We start from the raw sequence: 19105 nt of genomic DNA, 5'->3' as shown, positions 1-19105 counted from the left end.
TCGCGTCAAAAGTAGGCGCGTTAAGTCCGCGTAGATAACTTGGACTTACGTTTTACTAGACATTTTGTAGCATATGATAGAGATGTGGGAGTGGTTTCCTATTGTTTTTATTCATTCCAGAAATATATAAAACCATGATTGATATGGGAATAGTTTTATATTGTTTTTATACATTTCGAGAAATTGTTGAGCGCGTCAGACTTCGGATCTGAAGGTCGTGGGTCCGAATCCCACCGTTGTCGATGTTTCTAGTTAATACCCAAGTAAGAAAAATATATTGCTCATTAAAATAATCCGCATTTTACTTGAAGTATGTTGAATCTGGATCGCCAGTAATGTTTAGCGGGTAACTAGCGGCCCATTGTTGAAATTCCTTCCACCGGCCCCACAGATCCCCGGGCGTCAACTCCGTCACCCAAGCCGGCATAAAGTCGGCTATGGAAGTTGTCTCTGCTGCGAAGTTTTGGATCCTTGTCATGCGAGGGATTCGAAGCTCTTCATACCTGTTTGAGGAAACCTCGCGGGACAACTTATGATCTGATCGTCACACAACTTTACCTGATCACTGCTCGTTTGAGATCTTCAGGACTTCCAGCCGCGAGGGCGGGCGAGAGAAGCTCACAGAGCTGATGTGCGTCTTCGAAGGCTGTTCGTGCTCCTTGGCCGGGGCCCCAATGCATCGCATGCGCAGCTAAAACGCGAGATTCTAAGAGACTCGTGTGTTTCTCAAAAACTTACCATCGCCCATGAGCACCACCCTGTGATTGAGATCGCTCCAGCTATCGAGTGGAATTCGGTCCTTGATTCTCCTCTGGAATATCTGCCCCGCCTCGGTTGCTTCCACCGCGACTTTGAGCGGCTCCCACGCGGGAGACGAGCCCAGAAGCTTGTCAATCTCTTGCAGCACCCTCGCCTTGCCGGATTCATCGCAAAATCCATCGCTGGATCCCTTCGCTGTGCTGCGATCCTCAACTCTAAGCACCCACAGCGTGTAATCCTCGCCTAGAGCAGCAAGAACAGTGTCAATTTCCGTACAAGAGCACCGTACCGGCGTCGACGAGGAAGGACACTGATGGGCCCTTCCGGATGCTTGCGATCTGGTCGCGATCGTGCACCGAAAATCTCCCAGGATTGTGGACGAGCGCGTTCCAGTTGATGAGATGGAGATCCCGCGGGCGATCGGCGGGATACATCGCTCGCCTCACCGCCGAGTTGATTCCATCGGCGCCCACCACGAACTTGGCGCGGAATATCGCGACCTCGCCGCCGCACTGGAATCGCAGCGCCACGGATTGATCTTCCAGGCGGTAGTCGAGGAGCGCGTGGGAGCAGTGGATGTACAGAGCTGGGACGCGCGAGGCGAGGATGGATCTGGCGCTGCGCCATTTCACGACGTAGAACTCGTCGTCCCGGACACCATCATACCTCGTCACAAAGGTCTCCTCGCCATTGCGCGATCCACAGAATGTGACCTTGGTTGTTTTGGTGATGCTCGCGACCGATTTGATCGCCGCCGAGAGGCCGACACTGATGCCATCCAAGGCGCGGCTGGCTGCGCATCAATCCAATCCGTTGGAGAGGAAAGATTAGGAGATCTATACCATTGGGACCGAGGCTGGTGGCCGTGGCGGTGTCCACGATGAGGTTTGGGGATTTCTCGAAGACATGAGCTTGAATTCCTCGAGAATGTAGGCCTGCGGCAAGCGCAAGGCCGGCCAGCCCCGCGCCAACTATGGCCACTTCCATCACCCGCTTGTCCACGCTCTTCCAACTGTTCGTACAGGGATTCGTACCTGGGATGTTAAAAAAATCTTGAGCATTAAGAAAATCAAATAAAATCTGAACTAAATATTCCTGTTGTCATGAGATGCCCTTTGGTGATTTTATTTTTCAGCAAGCCAGCCACGGTTTCAGAGACCAGTTACAATCTCACGTTCTGTTTATGATTATCCTTAGAAAGATCGTTTGGCCCATCTTCGCCAAGAGTGCATTGGATTTATTTAGGATCAGCAACTTCAATGGCTCCACCTCCGATCAAGTTTGACTACATACAAAGCACCCCATACAGCTACGCTCAGATTAAGAATAAAATAAAGTAAATGTAGAATTATAACTTGGCATAATACAAATACTTCTACTAAACATGTTTTAGCAAAGCAAACGATCGATGCACTTGGGGGACAAGCTGACCTGGCAGCAGCACCTGCCACAATTCATCAAGAAAGATTCATTTGAGTATTGGATTGAGAGATTGTTAAAACAGCATTCTTGCACCCATGAGTCTCCTGCTTAGAAGAGCAAAGGCGAGGCCTCGGGCCACAAAGCTGGTAAACGCAAAGGGACACCTCCTGGAGCGAGAAAGGGAGGGGTGTGTCGGGAGCCAGGACCGAGGGAGATGAAGGAATGTGAGTGTGGGAATGGAGGGAGCGAGAAGACCTCCACAACAAACTTGCAAACTTGTTTGCAGTCTTATGTTTTTTGTTAGGCACCACAAAACTGCCAAAACAGAATATAAATAATTCACATTGCAGTTGAATTTATTATTTTGTATGAAACGGAATTAATTCCTGCTCACTCGCTACTATGTTCGCGCTGTTACTCACCCCGTCTCTTATTCGTACCGGCCGTTATAAAATACGTCTAAATCAGTCATGTTGCAGGTAACTAGCGGCCCAGTGTTGAAATTCCTTCATCCGGCCCCTCTGATCTGAGGGCGTCAACTGTCCGGTATGAAGTCGGCTTAGTTTTGGAACATTGTCATGTGAGGGATTCGAACCTGTTTGAAAGAATTTGCGTTATAACTTCTGATCGTCATGAGACTTCACAGAACTTTACCTGATCTCTGCTCGCTTGAGATCTTCCGGATTTCCAGCTGCGAGGGCGGGGGAGAGAAGCTCACAAAGCTGATGTGCGTCTTCGAAGGCTGTTCTTGCTCCTTGGCCGGGGAAGATATTCATGTAACTTCTCCACACAAAACCTCATAAAAAACTTACCATCGCCCATGAGCACCACCCTCTGATCCAGATCACTCCAGCTCTCTAGTGGAATTCTGTCCTTGATTCGCCTTCCCTGCCTTGGTTGCCTCCACCGCGACTTTGAGTGGCTCCCACACGGGAGACGAGGCGAGAATCTCTTCGAGGATTGGCTTTTCATGTTTGGCAGTCAGGCTGCCTCAAAATTCCTTATGTATTCTGAAAGAAAAGAATATGCTTTTATATACCTTGTAAAATATATAAATATAAATATATTTTAAATATTAATGATAATAATTTTAATAAAAAAATCAAAAAAAAAAATATACCTATTAGAAAAGCAATCAAATCAATTAAAGCTTTTGTATAGTTGCAAATTATTGTAGAAATCCTCACTCTTTGCCTCAATCATAAAAGTTTTTGTAGTACTTGCAACTAAAAGCTCATCTCAACAAATCCACCAATCTATGTAGATCCATTAATAAGAGCTTATAGCCCTAATCTTCATTTTTCAACTTAGACCCCAAAACAATTCAATCCTAAATCTCAAGTCTCACATCACACAATGCCTAGATCTTAGGACATTTTGCCCTAAAATAGATCAAAGAAATGAGGGGTTTTTTATGTAGTGGCAAGTGTAAGTGACTAAATTTTCCATTTTACTTTGGTCACTTAACCATACCTTCAACCACTTGGAGAAGTCTCACTCATAACCTTTGTAAGTCTTATTCCGGATTTGGGGCTAACAAAGTCTCACTCATAACCTTCGTAAGTCTTATTTCGGATTTAGGACTTGTTAGCCCCAAGAATGGCATCCTTGCCATTCAACCTTTGCACTTGGTCCAAGTGTTCCACATGTTTAATCCCATGACCGACACTCAAAGGTATCATCAATATATCAACTTGTTACGCTACGGCCATGCCCAATTACCTTTGCCATATTGGTGGTTCAATACCACCTAGATCACAGTCCTGTCTCTCCAAGATTGAGCCATCCGTCCATGAGTGGTCATCTCAGATCCACTCTTTAACATCCTTAGGATGTCTGGAGATGTAGGTAATAACCTTCCCCAATATCTTTTTTTTCAGTCCCCACCAAGTCCTTTTCTATCTATGGCCGTGTTCGCCAACACTACCACTGGAACAAAGCCCGCAGACCCAACCTCTAAGTCCCACTGTCTTTTGGGACTTCTTCACCAAATGATTGTATCCTTAGTCACTGCATTAAAGGATTGCTCCTCTTCCTTTTCACAATCTAGGACTTTGGGACAACATTTCGGAACACCGTGGCCTTACGCTAGCCTCATGGGTACTCTAGCATAGCTCAACGGAACCTCACTCTAAGCCCATGGCTAGAGCACTAAAAGGCAAAAGGTGGGGAGGTATTCAAGTAGGTAGTGCCACCCATACTTGGATTGGGAGTATTGACCATTTGATCTCTCGGGAGAACTAGAGTTGGCTCTTGAACACTTCACCAAGCTACTCTGCTTGTTAGTCCGTATTCACTCTAACCTTGGACTTCCCAGTGGTTATCCCATCACCCAACACCTGGGTACAGCCTTTCTGAGCCAAATTGGCTCCACTAGAGTCCTCCCCCTATTATACTTTTGGAGCTCACTAAACCCCCAAGGGTTTGGGAGATGAATGCTTTGGGCTTTCACCCTTGGACTTGAACTCGGACTTGGACTCGAACTCGGACTCGGACTCGAACTTGGACTTGGACTCAGACTCGAACATAGCCTTGGCCTTGATCTCGGCCTCGGTCTTGGTCTCAGCCTTGGTCCTAGTCCCGGTCTCAGTCTCAGTCTCGGTCTCGGTCTCAGTCTCGACCTTGGACTCCATCTTGGGTCCTTCTCGGATTCCATCTCGAGTCCATCTCAGACTCCATCTTGGACTCCATCTCAGTCCATCTTGGACTCCATCTTGGGTCCATCTTGGACTCCATCTCGGGTCCATCTCAAACTCCATCTCGAACTCCATCTCGAGTCCATCTCAGATTCCATCTTAGACTCCATCTCGGGTCCATCTTGGACTCCGTCTCAGACTCCATCTCGAGTCCATCTCAAGTCCATCTCAGTCCATCTTGGACTCCATCTCGAGTCCATCTCAGACTCCATTTCAAACTTCATCTCAGGTCCATCTCGGACTCCATCTTGGGGCTTAGGGATTTGTGTCTCACAACTCCACCACCCATAGACAAAATTCGATGTCCTCATCAAACGATAAACTATTTTATAAAGTAATACCAACATGTGTTACCCTTCCCATCATTGGCACCTAGCCAATATTTGTCAAGGGTTGGACACCGAAGGCTCACCCTACCTTGTCCATCCTCTAAGGAGCATAGTCTCTCCAACATAGAGACTCAATTGACCATTTGTGGTGGTTCTTTCCCTTTTATTGGTTTAGCTCTCACTAGACCCATTAAAGACACCTTCTCTATCTCAATCCCACTATTCATTCTCAAGTAGTTTTAACTTCTATCGATATAACCATTCCTCTTTGGAACTTTTAGTCTTGACTTCTCGAAGTCAATTTCCTAAGTGTCTCCGACACCTTTCATTGCACATATTGTGCAAACTCCACTTCCCCATCCTAGAGAGTTCTCTACTTGAGGGCACCATCCTCTTCTTTTCTATTTCATGCCACCTTTGGCACTAAGTTCTAATTATCATAAGTTGTGTTAAGGTTGTCCACAACTCTATCATTTGGCTACCTTGCCACTCCTTCCCTTGGAGCTTTCACTTTTGCCAAATTGGAGCATTTGGGAATTCATCCTTGGAAACACACTTCCTTTCCCACAATCAATTAACATCCAACATATTAGTGCTTCTCGCCTAACTTTGTCATCTGGATTCCTTTCAATGAATTCCATAGCCCACACTTGGCCACTAGTGTTTTGCTCTTATCCTTTGATTGTTGCACCAAACAACATAGGATTACTACCTCCATTCTCAAGGTATCCTTTTAGTTCTATAACAAAAGCTTTATTTGCTGAATCCAGAAGGTGCTCACCCTTAGTATGTCTCTTTAGCATTTTTTACTACGGGCTCTGTCCATAGCCCAACTTTGCAACCTTCCCATGGGTCTTTCCTAGAGACTACTTTCTTGGACTCATTATACCATTGTTTCGGCACAATTTATTTCCCTTTAGGTGTCCTTCCCACTTGGTCACCTTGACTAAGCCACACAATTATCAATAGTTCAAATCAACACTTTGAACTAAGAATTATGTTCCTTAACCTAAATAAAGACTTTATCCTTGTTTAACCATAAGATCACCTAATGATCTCATCTTGACCTCTTAACAAGTCTACCAATAGAAACTAAATCTTCTAAACCTTTTAGATTGTTCACTATGATCCCAAGGGCATTCCCCACACTTGGTGGTGTGCCCAAGTCAGCTCTTCCAGCCAAGGATCCATAGCAACTGAGACTGGGTGTCCCCATCTCATTCACCTCAACTTTAGTGCTACTTTGCACCAAAGTGTTCAAGTTAGATATGTTGAGCTTTCACACTAGGCAACCTAACCGTGCATCACGACTCCGAGGCATCCTTTACTTGGCAGTATGCCCAAACCAATCTCCTCACTGAGAGTCCATGACCACCGAAAAATGAGTGTCTGTAAGGAACCGACTCCCCGAGATGTCGTAGGCTAAAGGATCCCCGAAAGCATGACTAAAATGACAAAGAGTTCATTGGATGGGACCAAGTCGAAGATCGAGTCCAAGACCGACTCTAAGACCAAGTTCGAGATAGAGTCCCGGATCGAGCCCGAGGCCGAATCGGATCCCAAGTTCGAGACAGAGTCTGAGATCCAAATCAGGTCTAAGACCAAGTCCGAGGTCAAGTCCAAAGTCGAGTCCGAGATCGAGTCTGAGATCGGGTCCGAGATCGAGTCTGAGATCGAGTCCGAGACCGAGTCCGAAGTCGGGTCTTAGATCGAGTCCGAGACCGAGTCCGAATACTAATATGGGTCAAGGGGTGAAAGCCCAAAGCGTGCGTCTCCCGGGGGGGGGGGGGGGGGGGGGGGGGGGGGTTCCAAAAGTATAGTAGGGATAGTGAGGTCTAGGAACCAGTCTTAAAGGAACTCTCCAATGGTGCTTCCAAACTGACTTGAGGTTGAGACTGGGGCCGAGGGGCCTTGGGTGGGAGTGAGCATGGGCTTGGGTGGTGCTGGAGGGGCCACCCAAGGAAGTGCTCAAGAGCAGCTCCCACTCTCGAAAGGGAAATCAATTGCAGTGCTCCCGGTTCATGTGGAGTGGTGCCCCACTTGAGTACCTTGTGGCTCATTGGTCCTCGCCCTTCCTAGGGCCTTGGGCCTTCCCTTTGGGAAGGAAGTGGGGGGTAGAGGTACCCATACCGGGCCGTTAGGCCACGGTGTTTCGCCCCGATGTCCTAAAGCAAGTGTTGCACCCAAGCCTTGGGATTTAGAAGGTCCCATGATCAAGTCTTGTTGTACCAAGGGGTGTTAGGAACCTGGAGGCTTGGTGTGCTTAGCTGCTTGTGCCTGCAGGGAGTGTAGCTGAACCTTAAGTCCAGTCTAACCCGGGGAGGGGGATTGGGAAAGATTTGGAAATTCCTGGATGGATGGCTAATGCTTCGTTGCTTGTGCAGTGAGTAGTTGAAACCAAGTAAGACCAAGTAGGAGCTGGTACAATAGGCGGGAACCTTGGCAAGGGAACTTAGCACAAGCCAAGGCAGTGTTGGTCGAATAGACGAGGTAAGCTGGCAAATTGGAAAGGAAAAGTTTGTGGCTTACAATTTGGTATCGGAGCCTTTTCCTCAGTTCTAGTGAAGGATAGAGGCGGATTGCTGGGAGATGGCAAAGGCAGGGCGAAAACGAACCAAGGTGGAGATGGAACCTCCTCCAGAGTTGGAGCCTCTAGTCGAACGCCTCCACCCTAGATCTTCTTCCTTGGGCATTCACTAGTACCACAAGGTTTCTACCTTGTCCATGCAGGGCTACCACGAACCGATTGAACCAATCCATTCCAAAGATCATGTCATGTCCAACACGGTGAAATCCATGTCCACTTTCCATGTCCCTACTTCGACTCTCGCTTGTTGAAGTACCTCATCGGTGCTTTGGCTACCTTGAACAAACTCTATAGTCTTTGGTTCGCCTAGCTGCTACACCGTTAGTCCGGCTTGCTGGACTATGTCTACAACCACAAAATTATCCAAGGCACCCGTGTCAATAAGGATCTTAACAAAGCTACCTCCGAGCTTCCCTCAGAGGGCTAGTAGATGTTGTGAACGACTCTCTACCAAAGTTGCTTGTGTAATGAGTAACTTTGAGTTAGGGACGGGATCACATACCTTAATTTGGACTTCACCCGACTTGATGGCCAAATTAGCTCTGGCCTTCTTCGAGTAGGGACATTCCCTCGAAAAGTGTTCCGCCTCACCGCAGTTGTAGCATACATTGTTTCCCACACTGCTATATGACTTGACTTTCTTATCCGTGGGTTTGTCTCTTTTTGCTTGACTCCCCCACGTACTCGCTCGCTGGCCACTGGATTTGCCTTTCCGGAACCCCGAGGACTCATTCTTAGAGAAACTCTTCTTGAATTTCCCTCTACTATACGTTCCCCTTGGTTTGGCCCCTTTGCTAAACGTGGACCCCGACCCCGTCGTGTTCCCCTTTCGCAGGTTATCGTTGAAATGCACCTTGATGGCCGCATCGAACGCTTCCTTGTAGTTGGTTGCCTTGTGGCTCATTGGTCCTCGCCTTTCCTAGGGGCTTGGGCCTTCCCTTCGGGAAGGAAGTCGGGGGGTAGAGGTACCCATACCGGGCCGTTAAGCCACGGTGTTTTACCCTAATGTCATGAAGCAAGTGTTGCACCCAAGGCTTGGGATTTAGAGGGTCCTATGATCAAGTCTTATTGTACCAAGGGGTGTTAGGAACTTGGAGGCTTCCGAGCGTTGCGGTTACCGAGCTCGGAGAAGGTACCATGTGCAAAACCATACTTGGCAGATAATGCCAAGTCTTGGTGGAGAACGACAGAGGCTAACGAAGGACTGGTGGCCACTTGGGAAATGATGAAGGCGAGGATCCGCGCGACTTATGTTCCTCTGAATGCTACTCTGCATCTAAGGGACCAGCTGAGTAGGCTGAAGCAAACCGGAACTATTCAAGAATATGTGAATGGGTTTATGGCAAGGAGGATACTTGTCACGGACATGGGGGATATGGATGGGTTCCATGCCTTCATATCAGGTTTGCAAACCTAGGCTCGCGGTGAGGTGATGCGTTGGAACCCAACCAACTACAAGGAAGCATTGGATGCGGCCATCAAGGTGCATTTCAACAATAACCTGCGAAAGGGGAACATGATGGGGTCGGGGTCCACGTTTAGCAAAGGGGCCAAACTAAGGAGAACATATAGTAGAGGGAAATTCAAGAAGAGTTTCTCTAAGAATGAGTCCTTGGGGTTCCGGAAAGGCAAATCCAGTGGCCAGCGAGCGAGTACATGAGGGAGTCAAGCAAAAAGAGACAAACCCACGGATAAGAAAGTCAAGTCATATAGCAGTGTGGGAAACAATGTATGCTACAACTGCGGTGAGGCGGAACACTTTTCGAGGGAATGTCACTACCCGAAGAAGGCCAGAGCCAATTTGGCCATCAAGTCAGATGAAGTCCAAATTAAGGTATGTGATCCCGTCCTTAACTCAAAGTTACTCATTACACAAGCAACTTTGGTAGAGAGTCATTCGCGACATCTACTAGCCCTCCGAGGGAAGCTCGGAGGTAGCTTTGTTAAGATCCTTATTGACACGGGTGCCTTAGATAATTTTGTGGCTGCAGACATAGTCCAGCAAGCTGGACTAACGGTGCAGCGGTTAGGTGAACCAAAGACTATAGAGTTTGTTCAAGGTAGCCAAAGCACCGATGAGGTACTTCGACAAGCGAGAGTCGAAGTAGGGATATGGAAAGTGGACATGGATTTCACCGTGTTGGACATGACGTGATCTTCGGAATGGATTGGTTCAATCGGTTCGTGATAGCCCTGCATGGACAAGGTAGAAACCTTGTGGTATTGGCGAATGCCCAAGGAAGAAGATCTAGGGTGGAAGCCCAGGATCTAAAGGTAGGGCAAAGCAAGGCCAAAGATTCCTGCTTAAACCTGGTGTCCACGAGAGGACAACTCACTAAAGGAACTAAGGCAGCATTTTTGTGCTTACTCTCGGTGAAGAGTGACAAAAAGACAGGAACGGAAGAAGTACCTTTGGTCCAGCGGGTGTTGGACCAATTCTAGGATACCATGCCGGAGGAGCTACCAACGGGGTTGCCCCCCACACGACCGATAGAACATAAGATTGAGCTGGTTGAGGGTGCTGAGGCGGTGGTTCGTCCCCCCTATCGTTTGAACGAAAAAGAACTCGAGGAGCTCAAGCGCCAACTAGAGGAGTTGGTGGACAAAAGGTATGTTAGGTTGAGCAAGTCGCTGTATGGGGTGCCGGTGTTATTTGTGAAAAAGAAAGATGGATATATGGGCATGTGCATAGACTACCGGTTGCTCAACAAGTATACAAAGAAAAACAAGTACCCTTTGCCAAGGATTGAGGAGTTGTTCGATAGGTTGGGAAAGGCAAAATATTTCTCGAAGATTGACCTGAGGTCAGGATACTACCAGATCAGGGTAGCAGAGGAAGATGTCGAGAAGACAACCTGTCGAACAAGGTATGGGAGCTTTGAGTTTCTGGTGATGCCCTTTGGGCTGTGCAATGCACCGGCAACGTTTTCGGCATTGATGAACCATATCTTTGTACCCTATTTGGATCACTTTGTGGTCGTCTATATCGACGACATCCTAATCTATAGCGAGATGCTAGAGGAGCATGCCGAACACTTGGTGAAGGTGTTTGAGAAACTAAGGGAACACAAACTGTATACTAAAGAGAGCAAATGTGACTTTGCTTAACAAGAGGTAAAGTTTCTCGGGCATGTGGTGGGCAGGACGAGCTCAAGGTGGACCCGGAGAAGGTCCAAGAGATCCAGAAATGGGAGCGACCATCGAATGTACATGAGTTGAGGGCATTCTTGGGGCTATGCAACTACTACTGAAAGTTTATCAGACACTATTCGAGAGTAGCCTTGCCCTTAATGGACCAAACAGGAAAAGGGAAGATGGTATGGACAGTGGAATGCGAGGCGGCATTCATCCACCTCAAAGGGAAGTTGAGGAAGGCTCCCGTGTTGGCATTACCAGACTTTGGTAAGGACTTTGAGGTAGAAATGGATGCTTCGAACTTTGCGTTGGGCGCAGTTTTGAAGCAAGACAACCATCCAATAGCATTCTTCTCGAAGAAGTTGGACAAGGCTCAATGGAAGTGGCCTGTTCACGAGAAGGAATTGTTTGCGGTGGTCAAGGCACTCAAGGAGTGGCGACACTACCTTGGGAGACACTTCAAGGTTTACACGGATAATGTGGCAACCAAACCCTTCTTGTCACAGCCCGATCTGAGAGGGAAACAAGGTAAGTGGGCCAATGCCTTGGCCGAGTTTGATTGCGAGATTCTGTACAAGCCTGGGAAGAGCAACATCATGGCAGATGTGCTAAGTCGAAAAGCGAGCTTGAGGTTGGCGATATCCAGCGCGACAGCAACCTTTTGGGACGATGTGCGGACAGCATATGAGAACGATGGTCTAGCCCAAGAAGTGTTGCTGAGGAATCTAGAGGCACGGGAAGCTCACTAGAGAGTGAGCTGCCAACAGAAGAGAAAACGGGCTATGCAGAATGCAATGGACTCATTTATTACAAGCAAATGAGGGTGTATGTTCCAGAAGGGGAACTAAGGAAGGTAACCTTAGAAGAGTGTCATGACGGACCTTTTACGGGACACGGTGGAGTGCCCAAGACGATGGGCTTACTCAAGAGGAAGTACCATTGGCCAGATATGGCTAAGGACGTCCAAGACTATGTAAAGACATGCCCAACATGTCAGCAAGTCAAAGCCGTGACTAAGGCTAGTGGGGGCTTGTTGCAAAGCATCCCAATTCCAGATCGTCCGTGGAAATGTCTTACGATGGAATTCATCACAGGACTCCCCCCAAGCGAGGGGTTTGATGCGATATTCGTGGTGGTGGACCAATTTTCGAAAATGGCACATTTTATATCCACCACAACGGAAGTGGATGCGGAAGGTGTGGTGAAGTTGTTCTTTGAACAAGTGGTTCGAGTGCGGGGAAGGCCGGAAGAGATCATCTCAGATTGAGATAAGATCTTCACTAGTACTCTCCTGGAACAGTATTGCACCAAGCTGAAATTCAGCACAGCCTATCACCCACAGACAGGTTGCATGTGGTTTTTACCCTTTATCCTATGGTGATTTACCATAGGATAACACCACAAAGCGGAACCTAAACCCTCTTTGTGCCACATGACGGATGCCACATGTCACATGCCACGTGTCAAAAGGAACGTGGTGCGGAACTCAAGGTTCAGGGCCTTAGGCCACTAAACGAAGGAACGGTGCCAAACTCCGAAGTGTGGAGCCAAGGAGTGATGGAACTGAATCATGGAGCAACTCCCAAGCATATAGCCCAAGGAGCAAAGGGACATGAGTCTAGAGCGACTTGGAACAGTTCTGGAGCAACCAGCATCCTAATACCAGGACCAGCACGCAAAACGGAGCCAAACGGAGTCTAGCGCTATTTCGGCATACCGGTGGCCTAACGCGAGGATATGGGTACCCCACCAACTAGCATGGTATGGAACTTGGGCTTAGACCCAAGCCAGACGTAGAACAAGGACAGGCACACAAGTGGGAGCTAGACTATAACTCAAGTTGGTCAGCCATGCCCAACCTACCCACTATCCCTACTATACATTTGGAACCCCCTATATCCCCCCCCTTGAGAAACACACGCTTTGGGCTTTCACCCCAAGCCTCCCTTAGTATCAGGAGTTAGTCTCTGGGATAAGCTTGAAACTTACTAAATATGAAATGTTCCTAGATTGTGAATTTGGACACGAGACAAACACTATTGTGTTCAGGCCAATCTCTACATTCCATAGATATGCCAAATGAGCAAATCTAGACACTTTCCATAAATAGCATTTGGGACCGAAGTGAGACTAACACAAAGGGCATGATAGCAAGGGTGTTTGGCAGACACGGTAAGCTATCATGTAGCGATATTAAGGGACTAATCTCAATATGCGAGGTTCTTGTCACTAGCCAGTGCAAGACATAACGAGACGGGAACTCCTTACCGGGCTAAGTATGCTTAGCTAATAACACATAGGAATTCCGTCCTTATGCTCGTCCGGTCTAAGTACACTCGAAATGCTCAGTTAACTCCACTAGCACAAGAGGGACTGATAAAGGGTCCAGCAATACCGACCTCCTGCCGTCGTGGCAGTAAGGTAAGAGTGTCTGTAAGGATTGGTCGACAGGTAACTTTCGATACCCGAAGTCACATGCGCGACACTCTCCCCCCCTAGGGAAGATCGACGTCCTCGTCGATGCATACTCGAGTCTAGAATACCGCCAAGGAAACAACTTCCAGAAAAAGTTTATGGTACTCACACTATGTGAGAAATGCACCAACTTAAATGAGTTAGGGGGCAACCTCTTTGTCTAATGCGGATGCACTACCAGCTCAGACACCTTCCGGCCATCGCTAACAAGGAAATGACCAACAAAGGTAGCCACCCTTGCTGCTCTGGGAGTCACCCAGCTTACAAAAGTGTGATATGCCTCTGCCCACAAGGACATAGAGAGAGAAGCCAGAAGCCCGAACCCTCATGAGCAAAGAAACCAAACCCATTGGTAAGGTTTAGATAGACTACTGTAAACAGGCAATTAGAGTTGTTTACACGGTCACGCCCTTGCAATGGAATAAAGAACATCAACAGAGAGGTGGGTTATGTGACCAGTCGACAGTAGCTACCCCATGACTAGAGATTTTAACATGCACACAAAGTGCCGAAGCCAGTCTGCCTATACTGGCCCAAACTCAAAGATCAATATATGGACTATATCAAAGTCATAGACAATGATATCATAAAGTCTTAATTATCAGTGAATAAAGCTTAAATTAGAACACAAAAGTATTCCAAGTAAGTTATCATCCGATAAACCAATATTATAGTATAGGAACCACCAAGATCACTATTATTGGACAACATTGGATTCACCATCCAACAAAATTCAATAGCAAGTATATCATCAAGTAAACTCAATGATGAAACTTAACTACCGAAAATGGCAGATAGCATGCTAAACAACTCACAAAACACAACTCAAGGAACACAAAGTATCATTGACTAACAAGCACAAAGCTCGCGAATGTGTCACCTGAAGGAGATAACATCCTAATTTATCAAAACTAACTCGAGCAACAATCAACAAAACATAATGAATGTGGTAAAACCAACAAACATTTACTCATGCCAACCATTGCACTAACCAATCTGAACAGATCCCGGTAAACAATACCAAGGAACTCAAGTTGCCTAAGCAAGTGTCAACAACATCCTGCTGATGTCTCAAACCCAAGAGACCAATCCAGAGCAAACCACAAAGAACATGTGGTATTGCGAAAAGCCATAATCCATCAAAGAGAACAATTAACCATCATGAAAGATCATCAATCATCCCATCAATAGAGAAATGCATAATCGTCATCGAAGAAAGAATCCACCATCCCAAAGAATGGCAAATCATTCTAAATCAACAATAATCAAGCAAAACCTTCGACAAGGATAATCAACTATCCTAGATGATAGTCAATCATCACAAATGATGGCTAGATGCAAAAGCCAACTTCAATATCAAAGCTAATGAGCCAAAAATGCCTTCCCCAACAACTTCAAACAATGAGCATAAAAACTCAAAAAACCAAAAGCTCGAAGAAGCCTATAGCCAAGTCTTGCTTAATAAGGATCACAAGTCTCATAGAAGCTAACTTCAATGCTAAAGAAGAAATCGTGATGCAACTCACAATATCTTCCTCAACACATCCATAAGCCAAACTTCATAATGCCAAAACTAATGAAGAGCATATCTGCATCAATCCAAAAACTAAGCAAAATGAAGTTATGCTCAACAAGTGATCACTAAACGATCCTCCATAAATCCATCTACAGCAAGACGTAACTCACTTCATAACAAGCACAAGAAAAATCATCAATGATCAATATATGCCAATTCAAATCTAAGAAGGACTCAACATTACAATATCGATCAGTAACTCCTCCTCTCATAAAGTTAGTATAGTTCACGACTAAATCACTTTTCAAGAAAAAGCTAAAGCTCAACCTCAACTAAGAAATCTCGTCGAGAACGCAACTAACTCAGCTTGCCACTCAGTTCATTTGAACATCAACATAGTTGCCAACTAGCAAATGCGCAAATGTTAATAACACAAAGCTACAACCAAATCATCAACATTATTGCTATCAAGACTAATGAAACTCAATATAAACTCAATTGGACAGATATCTCATTTCACTCAAATCTCAACATCAATATTGTCAACGACAAGGCATCACTTCAATGCCATCAACACCAAAACAAAGCTCAAAGAAAGCTCGAGTGAATCACCACTCAAAACGCTCTAGCAATCTAGCTAACCAAGGTCGAAGATACCTTAATCAGTATTCGACACCAATCCTTCAACAATACTCAGTTACAGATAACACTTCATCAAGGAGTGATTCACCACGTCCAAGACTCAATGAAATCCAACACTACGGACTAGATGTAACCAAATGATATCAACAGAGGTAGAGTCAATATGTCAACATGAAAAAAAAAAACTCATGTAAGTCTAACGACACGATCCTCCGCAACACTATCTGATAAAGCAAGCCTATCACTGCTAAATCATCATCAAGCAAAGCAAGTGTCAACAATCTTTGACTAAGTCTACAAGTAATCACTAGTCACAAAGCAACTAACAATCACTCCTCAACTTGCCTTCACAAGACCCAAACACCAACTCTTGTCATCAAGTTATATACTTGTCCAACATGAACGTGATACCCTAGGTACGAGATAAAAGTTCATAGACAAGTACAAACTAAATGACCACTCGAATCCAACTCAACCACGATAAGCTCACCAATGCATTTAGTCAATAGCTCTGAGCATGCCTTGAAGAGGCTAGCTATGCATAATCAACACTTAGTCGAAACTAAAGTGAAGACTACAAGATGGACTCATATCGGTACACAACCTCTTTATAGACATAGCTATAGTACGGGTACCAACATCCCAACCTCAAACAACTAAGTTAGACATCACCATCCTCAGCCAAGGCGCAGGGCCACCAAGACTAAGTCAAGATCAGTGAGAGCTCACTACTCTCATAAAGTATAACGTAATGCAAGGTGCAACCTGCCACCAAGCACAATGCTACAAAAGAAAGGTACAAGGGTCACCTTTCTAAGAAAAGTGCACAGCCACTTTTCTACACCAACTCCAGACTCTATCCAACTCAATTGCCTTAGCCCCAAAAGTCAGCATCCCTTTCGGATCGCATCATACAAATTACTTACCAAGGTTTAAGCTAACCGAAGTCAACTCCAACCCCTTCATTAGTTTGTACTGGCTTACGAAAACGGAATGGTTTTCGGCAAAGTGATCAACAGATCAGCCATTGGAGAAGTCTAAGAAAATTTGTGGAAAATTTCCATCCTAGAGAAAGAATGACTCTCAATTTAGGATTGCAAACTTTCAAGACTCGACCAACTTCCTCCTACAAACAACTTCACATAGGTTCACCTTGACACAAATTCTCATGATCCATCAATATGCTTAAGTATCGAACATCTTTGCCCATCTAAACGATATCCAACACCGACATCTGTAAAGTGCAAAATGAACATTCAAGGCTTGATCACGAAGACCACATCTTCGGATATTCACATTGCACTAACACTCTTATTCAATCACCTTCAAGATTCAATGTGAAGCTAAAACACTAACAAGAAAAATGACATGGAAAATCAAGGTCCAAGGGAAATTCCTCATCACTTGAAATAACAATGCCACTTCCACTAACACAAGTGCTAGTGATGTCAATGCCTCAACTACACACCTTCTCCATTCAACAATCTACTCCAAGTGCTAACGAATCAACTGATGAGTTATAGCAAATGAATGCTACAATCTTTTTTCCAACACCTTATGGGCAAACCCTCAAGAACAAGGAACCAACTTAAGCTTAGCATAATGGATCACCATTGAGAATCCAGTCAAAGCTTACTACAATGTTATTTCGTGCAAGTAGACTAGCTTCACTATCAACCACTTTGGGGTCGATCATCATTTAACCAAGCAACTTCGTAAATGCATTACTCATTATCACATGGATATGATATAAGCATCACAATGACTTGATCATCAATTGAGCAACACCATGAGCAATGCCTATATCATTACTTCAAAAGTTTATGTGAGTATCAAGTGTCAACTCAATTCGACAAAATGCAACATAAATGCCACCACCGATAGAGATTTACAACACCAAACACCACTAACTTTTGTTCACAACACGGTCAAGCTCATGCCACTCTCTTTCCGACCAAACTCAAAACTAATCCAACACCAAGCTACTCAAGGAGCAATAGCAAGGTTCCCTAGAAAAGAATTAAGCATTGTAACCCAAGTCTTCCAATAGCAAGCCTAGACAAAATGGTATAGCACTTCACCGCTATCCATCCCACAACTCACCATTGTAAGACCATCATCTCCAACATGCGTCAAGATAGGGACTCTTGTTTCTATGATGTGAACATGAGCAATGAGTTAACACCTCGTTGCAAATCATCTCTCTAAGAAGAGAAAATGATTTATGTGTTTGATCCTTCGTCCCTGACGACTCTCTTTCTGGCCTCATCTTGACTAAACCTTAAGCTTGCGTTCGCACTGCCTTCAGTTCAATCCAAGAAAAGTTTATGAGAGAGCACGGCAATGATTACTTGAATCAATAGACCAATCCCCACAATCTTGATTGATTCACCCATAATCATGCCTAGGAAGGATCCACTAGTGCTGTGCTAAACAGCTACGGACCAGCCTATTTGCCATTCATAGCAAACCTAGGGAAGGTTAACTTTCACCCATGGTACATGGAACAACTCATGGAACCACCGATAGGCTAACATTAATCTTGCCAACTCAAAGTGAAACCTCGAGTTGCTAATGCGCCTCACTCATGAGCCCAAGCTCAAACTCTTGCAAACAGAACATCTCCAAACCATCCTATAAGCCCAAGCGCAAGCTCACATCATAAGGTACAAAAAAGTAACAAAAAAAAAACATACCCAAGGAACAACTGCAAAGCCTTTGCACCCAAACGTGTACCCACTTGGATCATCGTTTTCATCTTTGCGTATGCAATGAGATTAGTTGCCCAATCTCATTGGATAGATCTTGCCAAGACTCATTCTCTGATACCAAATGTAGCACACGTGGTTTTACCCTTTATCCTATGGTGATTTACCATAGGATAACACCATGAAGTGGAACCTAAACCCTCTTTGTGCCACGTGATAGATGCCACGTGTCACATGCCACATGTCCAAAGGAACGTGGTGCGGAACTCAAGGTTCAGGGCCTTGGGCCACTGAACGAAGAAACGGTGCCAAACTCCCAAGCATGGAGCCAAGGAGTGATGGAACTGAATCACGGAGCAACTCCCGAGCATATAACCTAAGGAGCGAAGGGACAAGAGCCTAGAGCAACTTGGAACAGTTCTGGAGCAATCAGCATCCTAATGCCAGGACCAGCACACAAAACGGAGCCAAACGGAGTCTAGCGCTATTTCGGCATACCGGTGGCCTAACCTGAGGATATGGGTACCCCACCAACTAGCATGGTATGGAACTTGGGCTTAGACCCAAGCCAGATGCAGAACAAGGACAGGCATGCAAGTGAGAGCTAGACTATGGCTCAGGTTGGTCGGCCATGCCCAACATACCCACTATCCCTACTATACATTTGGAACCCCCTATAGCCCCCCCCCCCCCCTCCCCGAGATCGTGACGCATACACGTCCCTTTTCTTCCCTCCCCTCCCTTTTTCTCCTTCTTTTTCTTTCTTTTTTTCCTCTTCTTTTTTTCTCTTTTTCCTTTTCTTCTTCTTCTCTTTTTTTCTTTCTTCTTTTCCTTTC

At 45.7% G+C, this 19105-nt stretch overlaps 1 protein-coding gene across 2 annotated transcripts; it reads right to left on the bottom strand.

Moving 5' to 3' along the window:
• Window positions 1–256: 256 nt before the first annotated feature.
• On the bottom strand, window positions 257–1766 carry LOC9656546 (aurachin C monooxygenase/isomerase). 2 transcript variants are annotated; one of them, XM_024686434.1, is made up of 5 exons: window positions 1602–1766; window positions 1049–1552; window positions 739–1002; window positions 559–691; window positions 257–503 (listed from the first exon to the last, which is right to left on the bottom strand). In XM_024686434.1, exons 1-5 carry the CDS (start codon window positions 1744–1746, stop codon window positions 302–304), a joined length of 1248 nt encoding a protein of 415 aa, XP_024542202.1. In that variant the 5' UTR covers window positions 1747–1766; the 3' UTR covers window positions 257–301. The 2 variants fall into 2 exon arrangements, 1 of the variants encoding a protein (XP_024542202.1); XR_002993743.1 differs by having other exon boundaries at window positions 411–453; window positions 504–691.
• Window positions 1767–19105: the final 17339 nt, after the last annotated feature.

Source organism: Selaginella moellendorffii, unplaced genomic scaffold (genome assembly GCF_000143415.4).
Source record: "Selaginella moellendorffii unplaced genomic scaffold, v1.0 SELMOscaffold_1, whole genome shotgun sequence".
Classification (NCBI taxonomy): Eukaryota; Viridiplantae; Streptophyta; class Lycopodiopsida; order Selaginellales; family Selaginellaceae; genus Selaginella; species Selaginella moellendorffii.
This window is presented reverse-complemented; position numbering and strand designations above follow the sequence as displayed.

Excerpts from the sequence above, each read along its gene's own strand:
- LOC9656546 (XM_024686434.1), bottom strand. The coding sequence starts at position 1,746 with ATGGAAGTGGCCATAGTTGGCGCGGGGCTGGCCGGCCTTGCGCTTGCC. Across the intron at positions 1,553-1,601 it reads CACCAGCCTCGGTCCCAATG|CCAGCCGCGCCTTGGATGGC; the intron begins GTATAGATCTCC and ends ATTGATGCGCAG. Across the intron at positions 1,003-1,048 it reads GTCCTTCCTCGTCGACGCCG|GCGAGGATTACACGCTGTGG; the intron begins GTACGGTGCTCT and ends TTGCTGCTCTAG.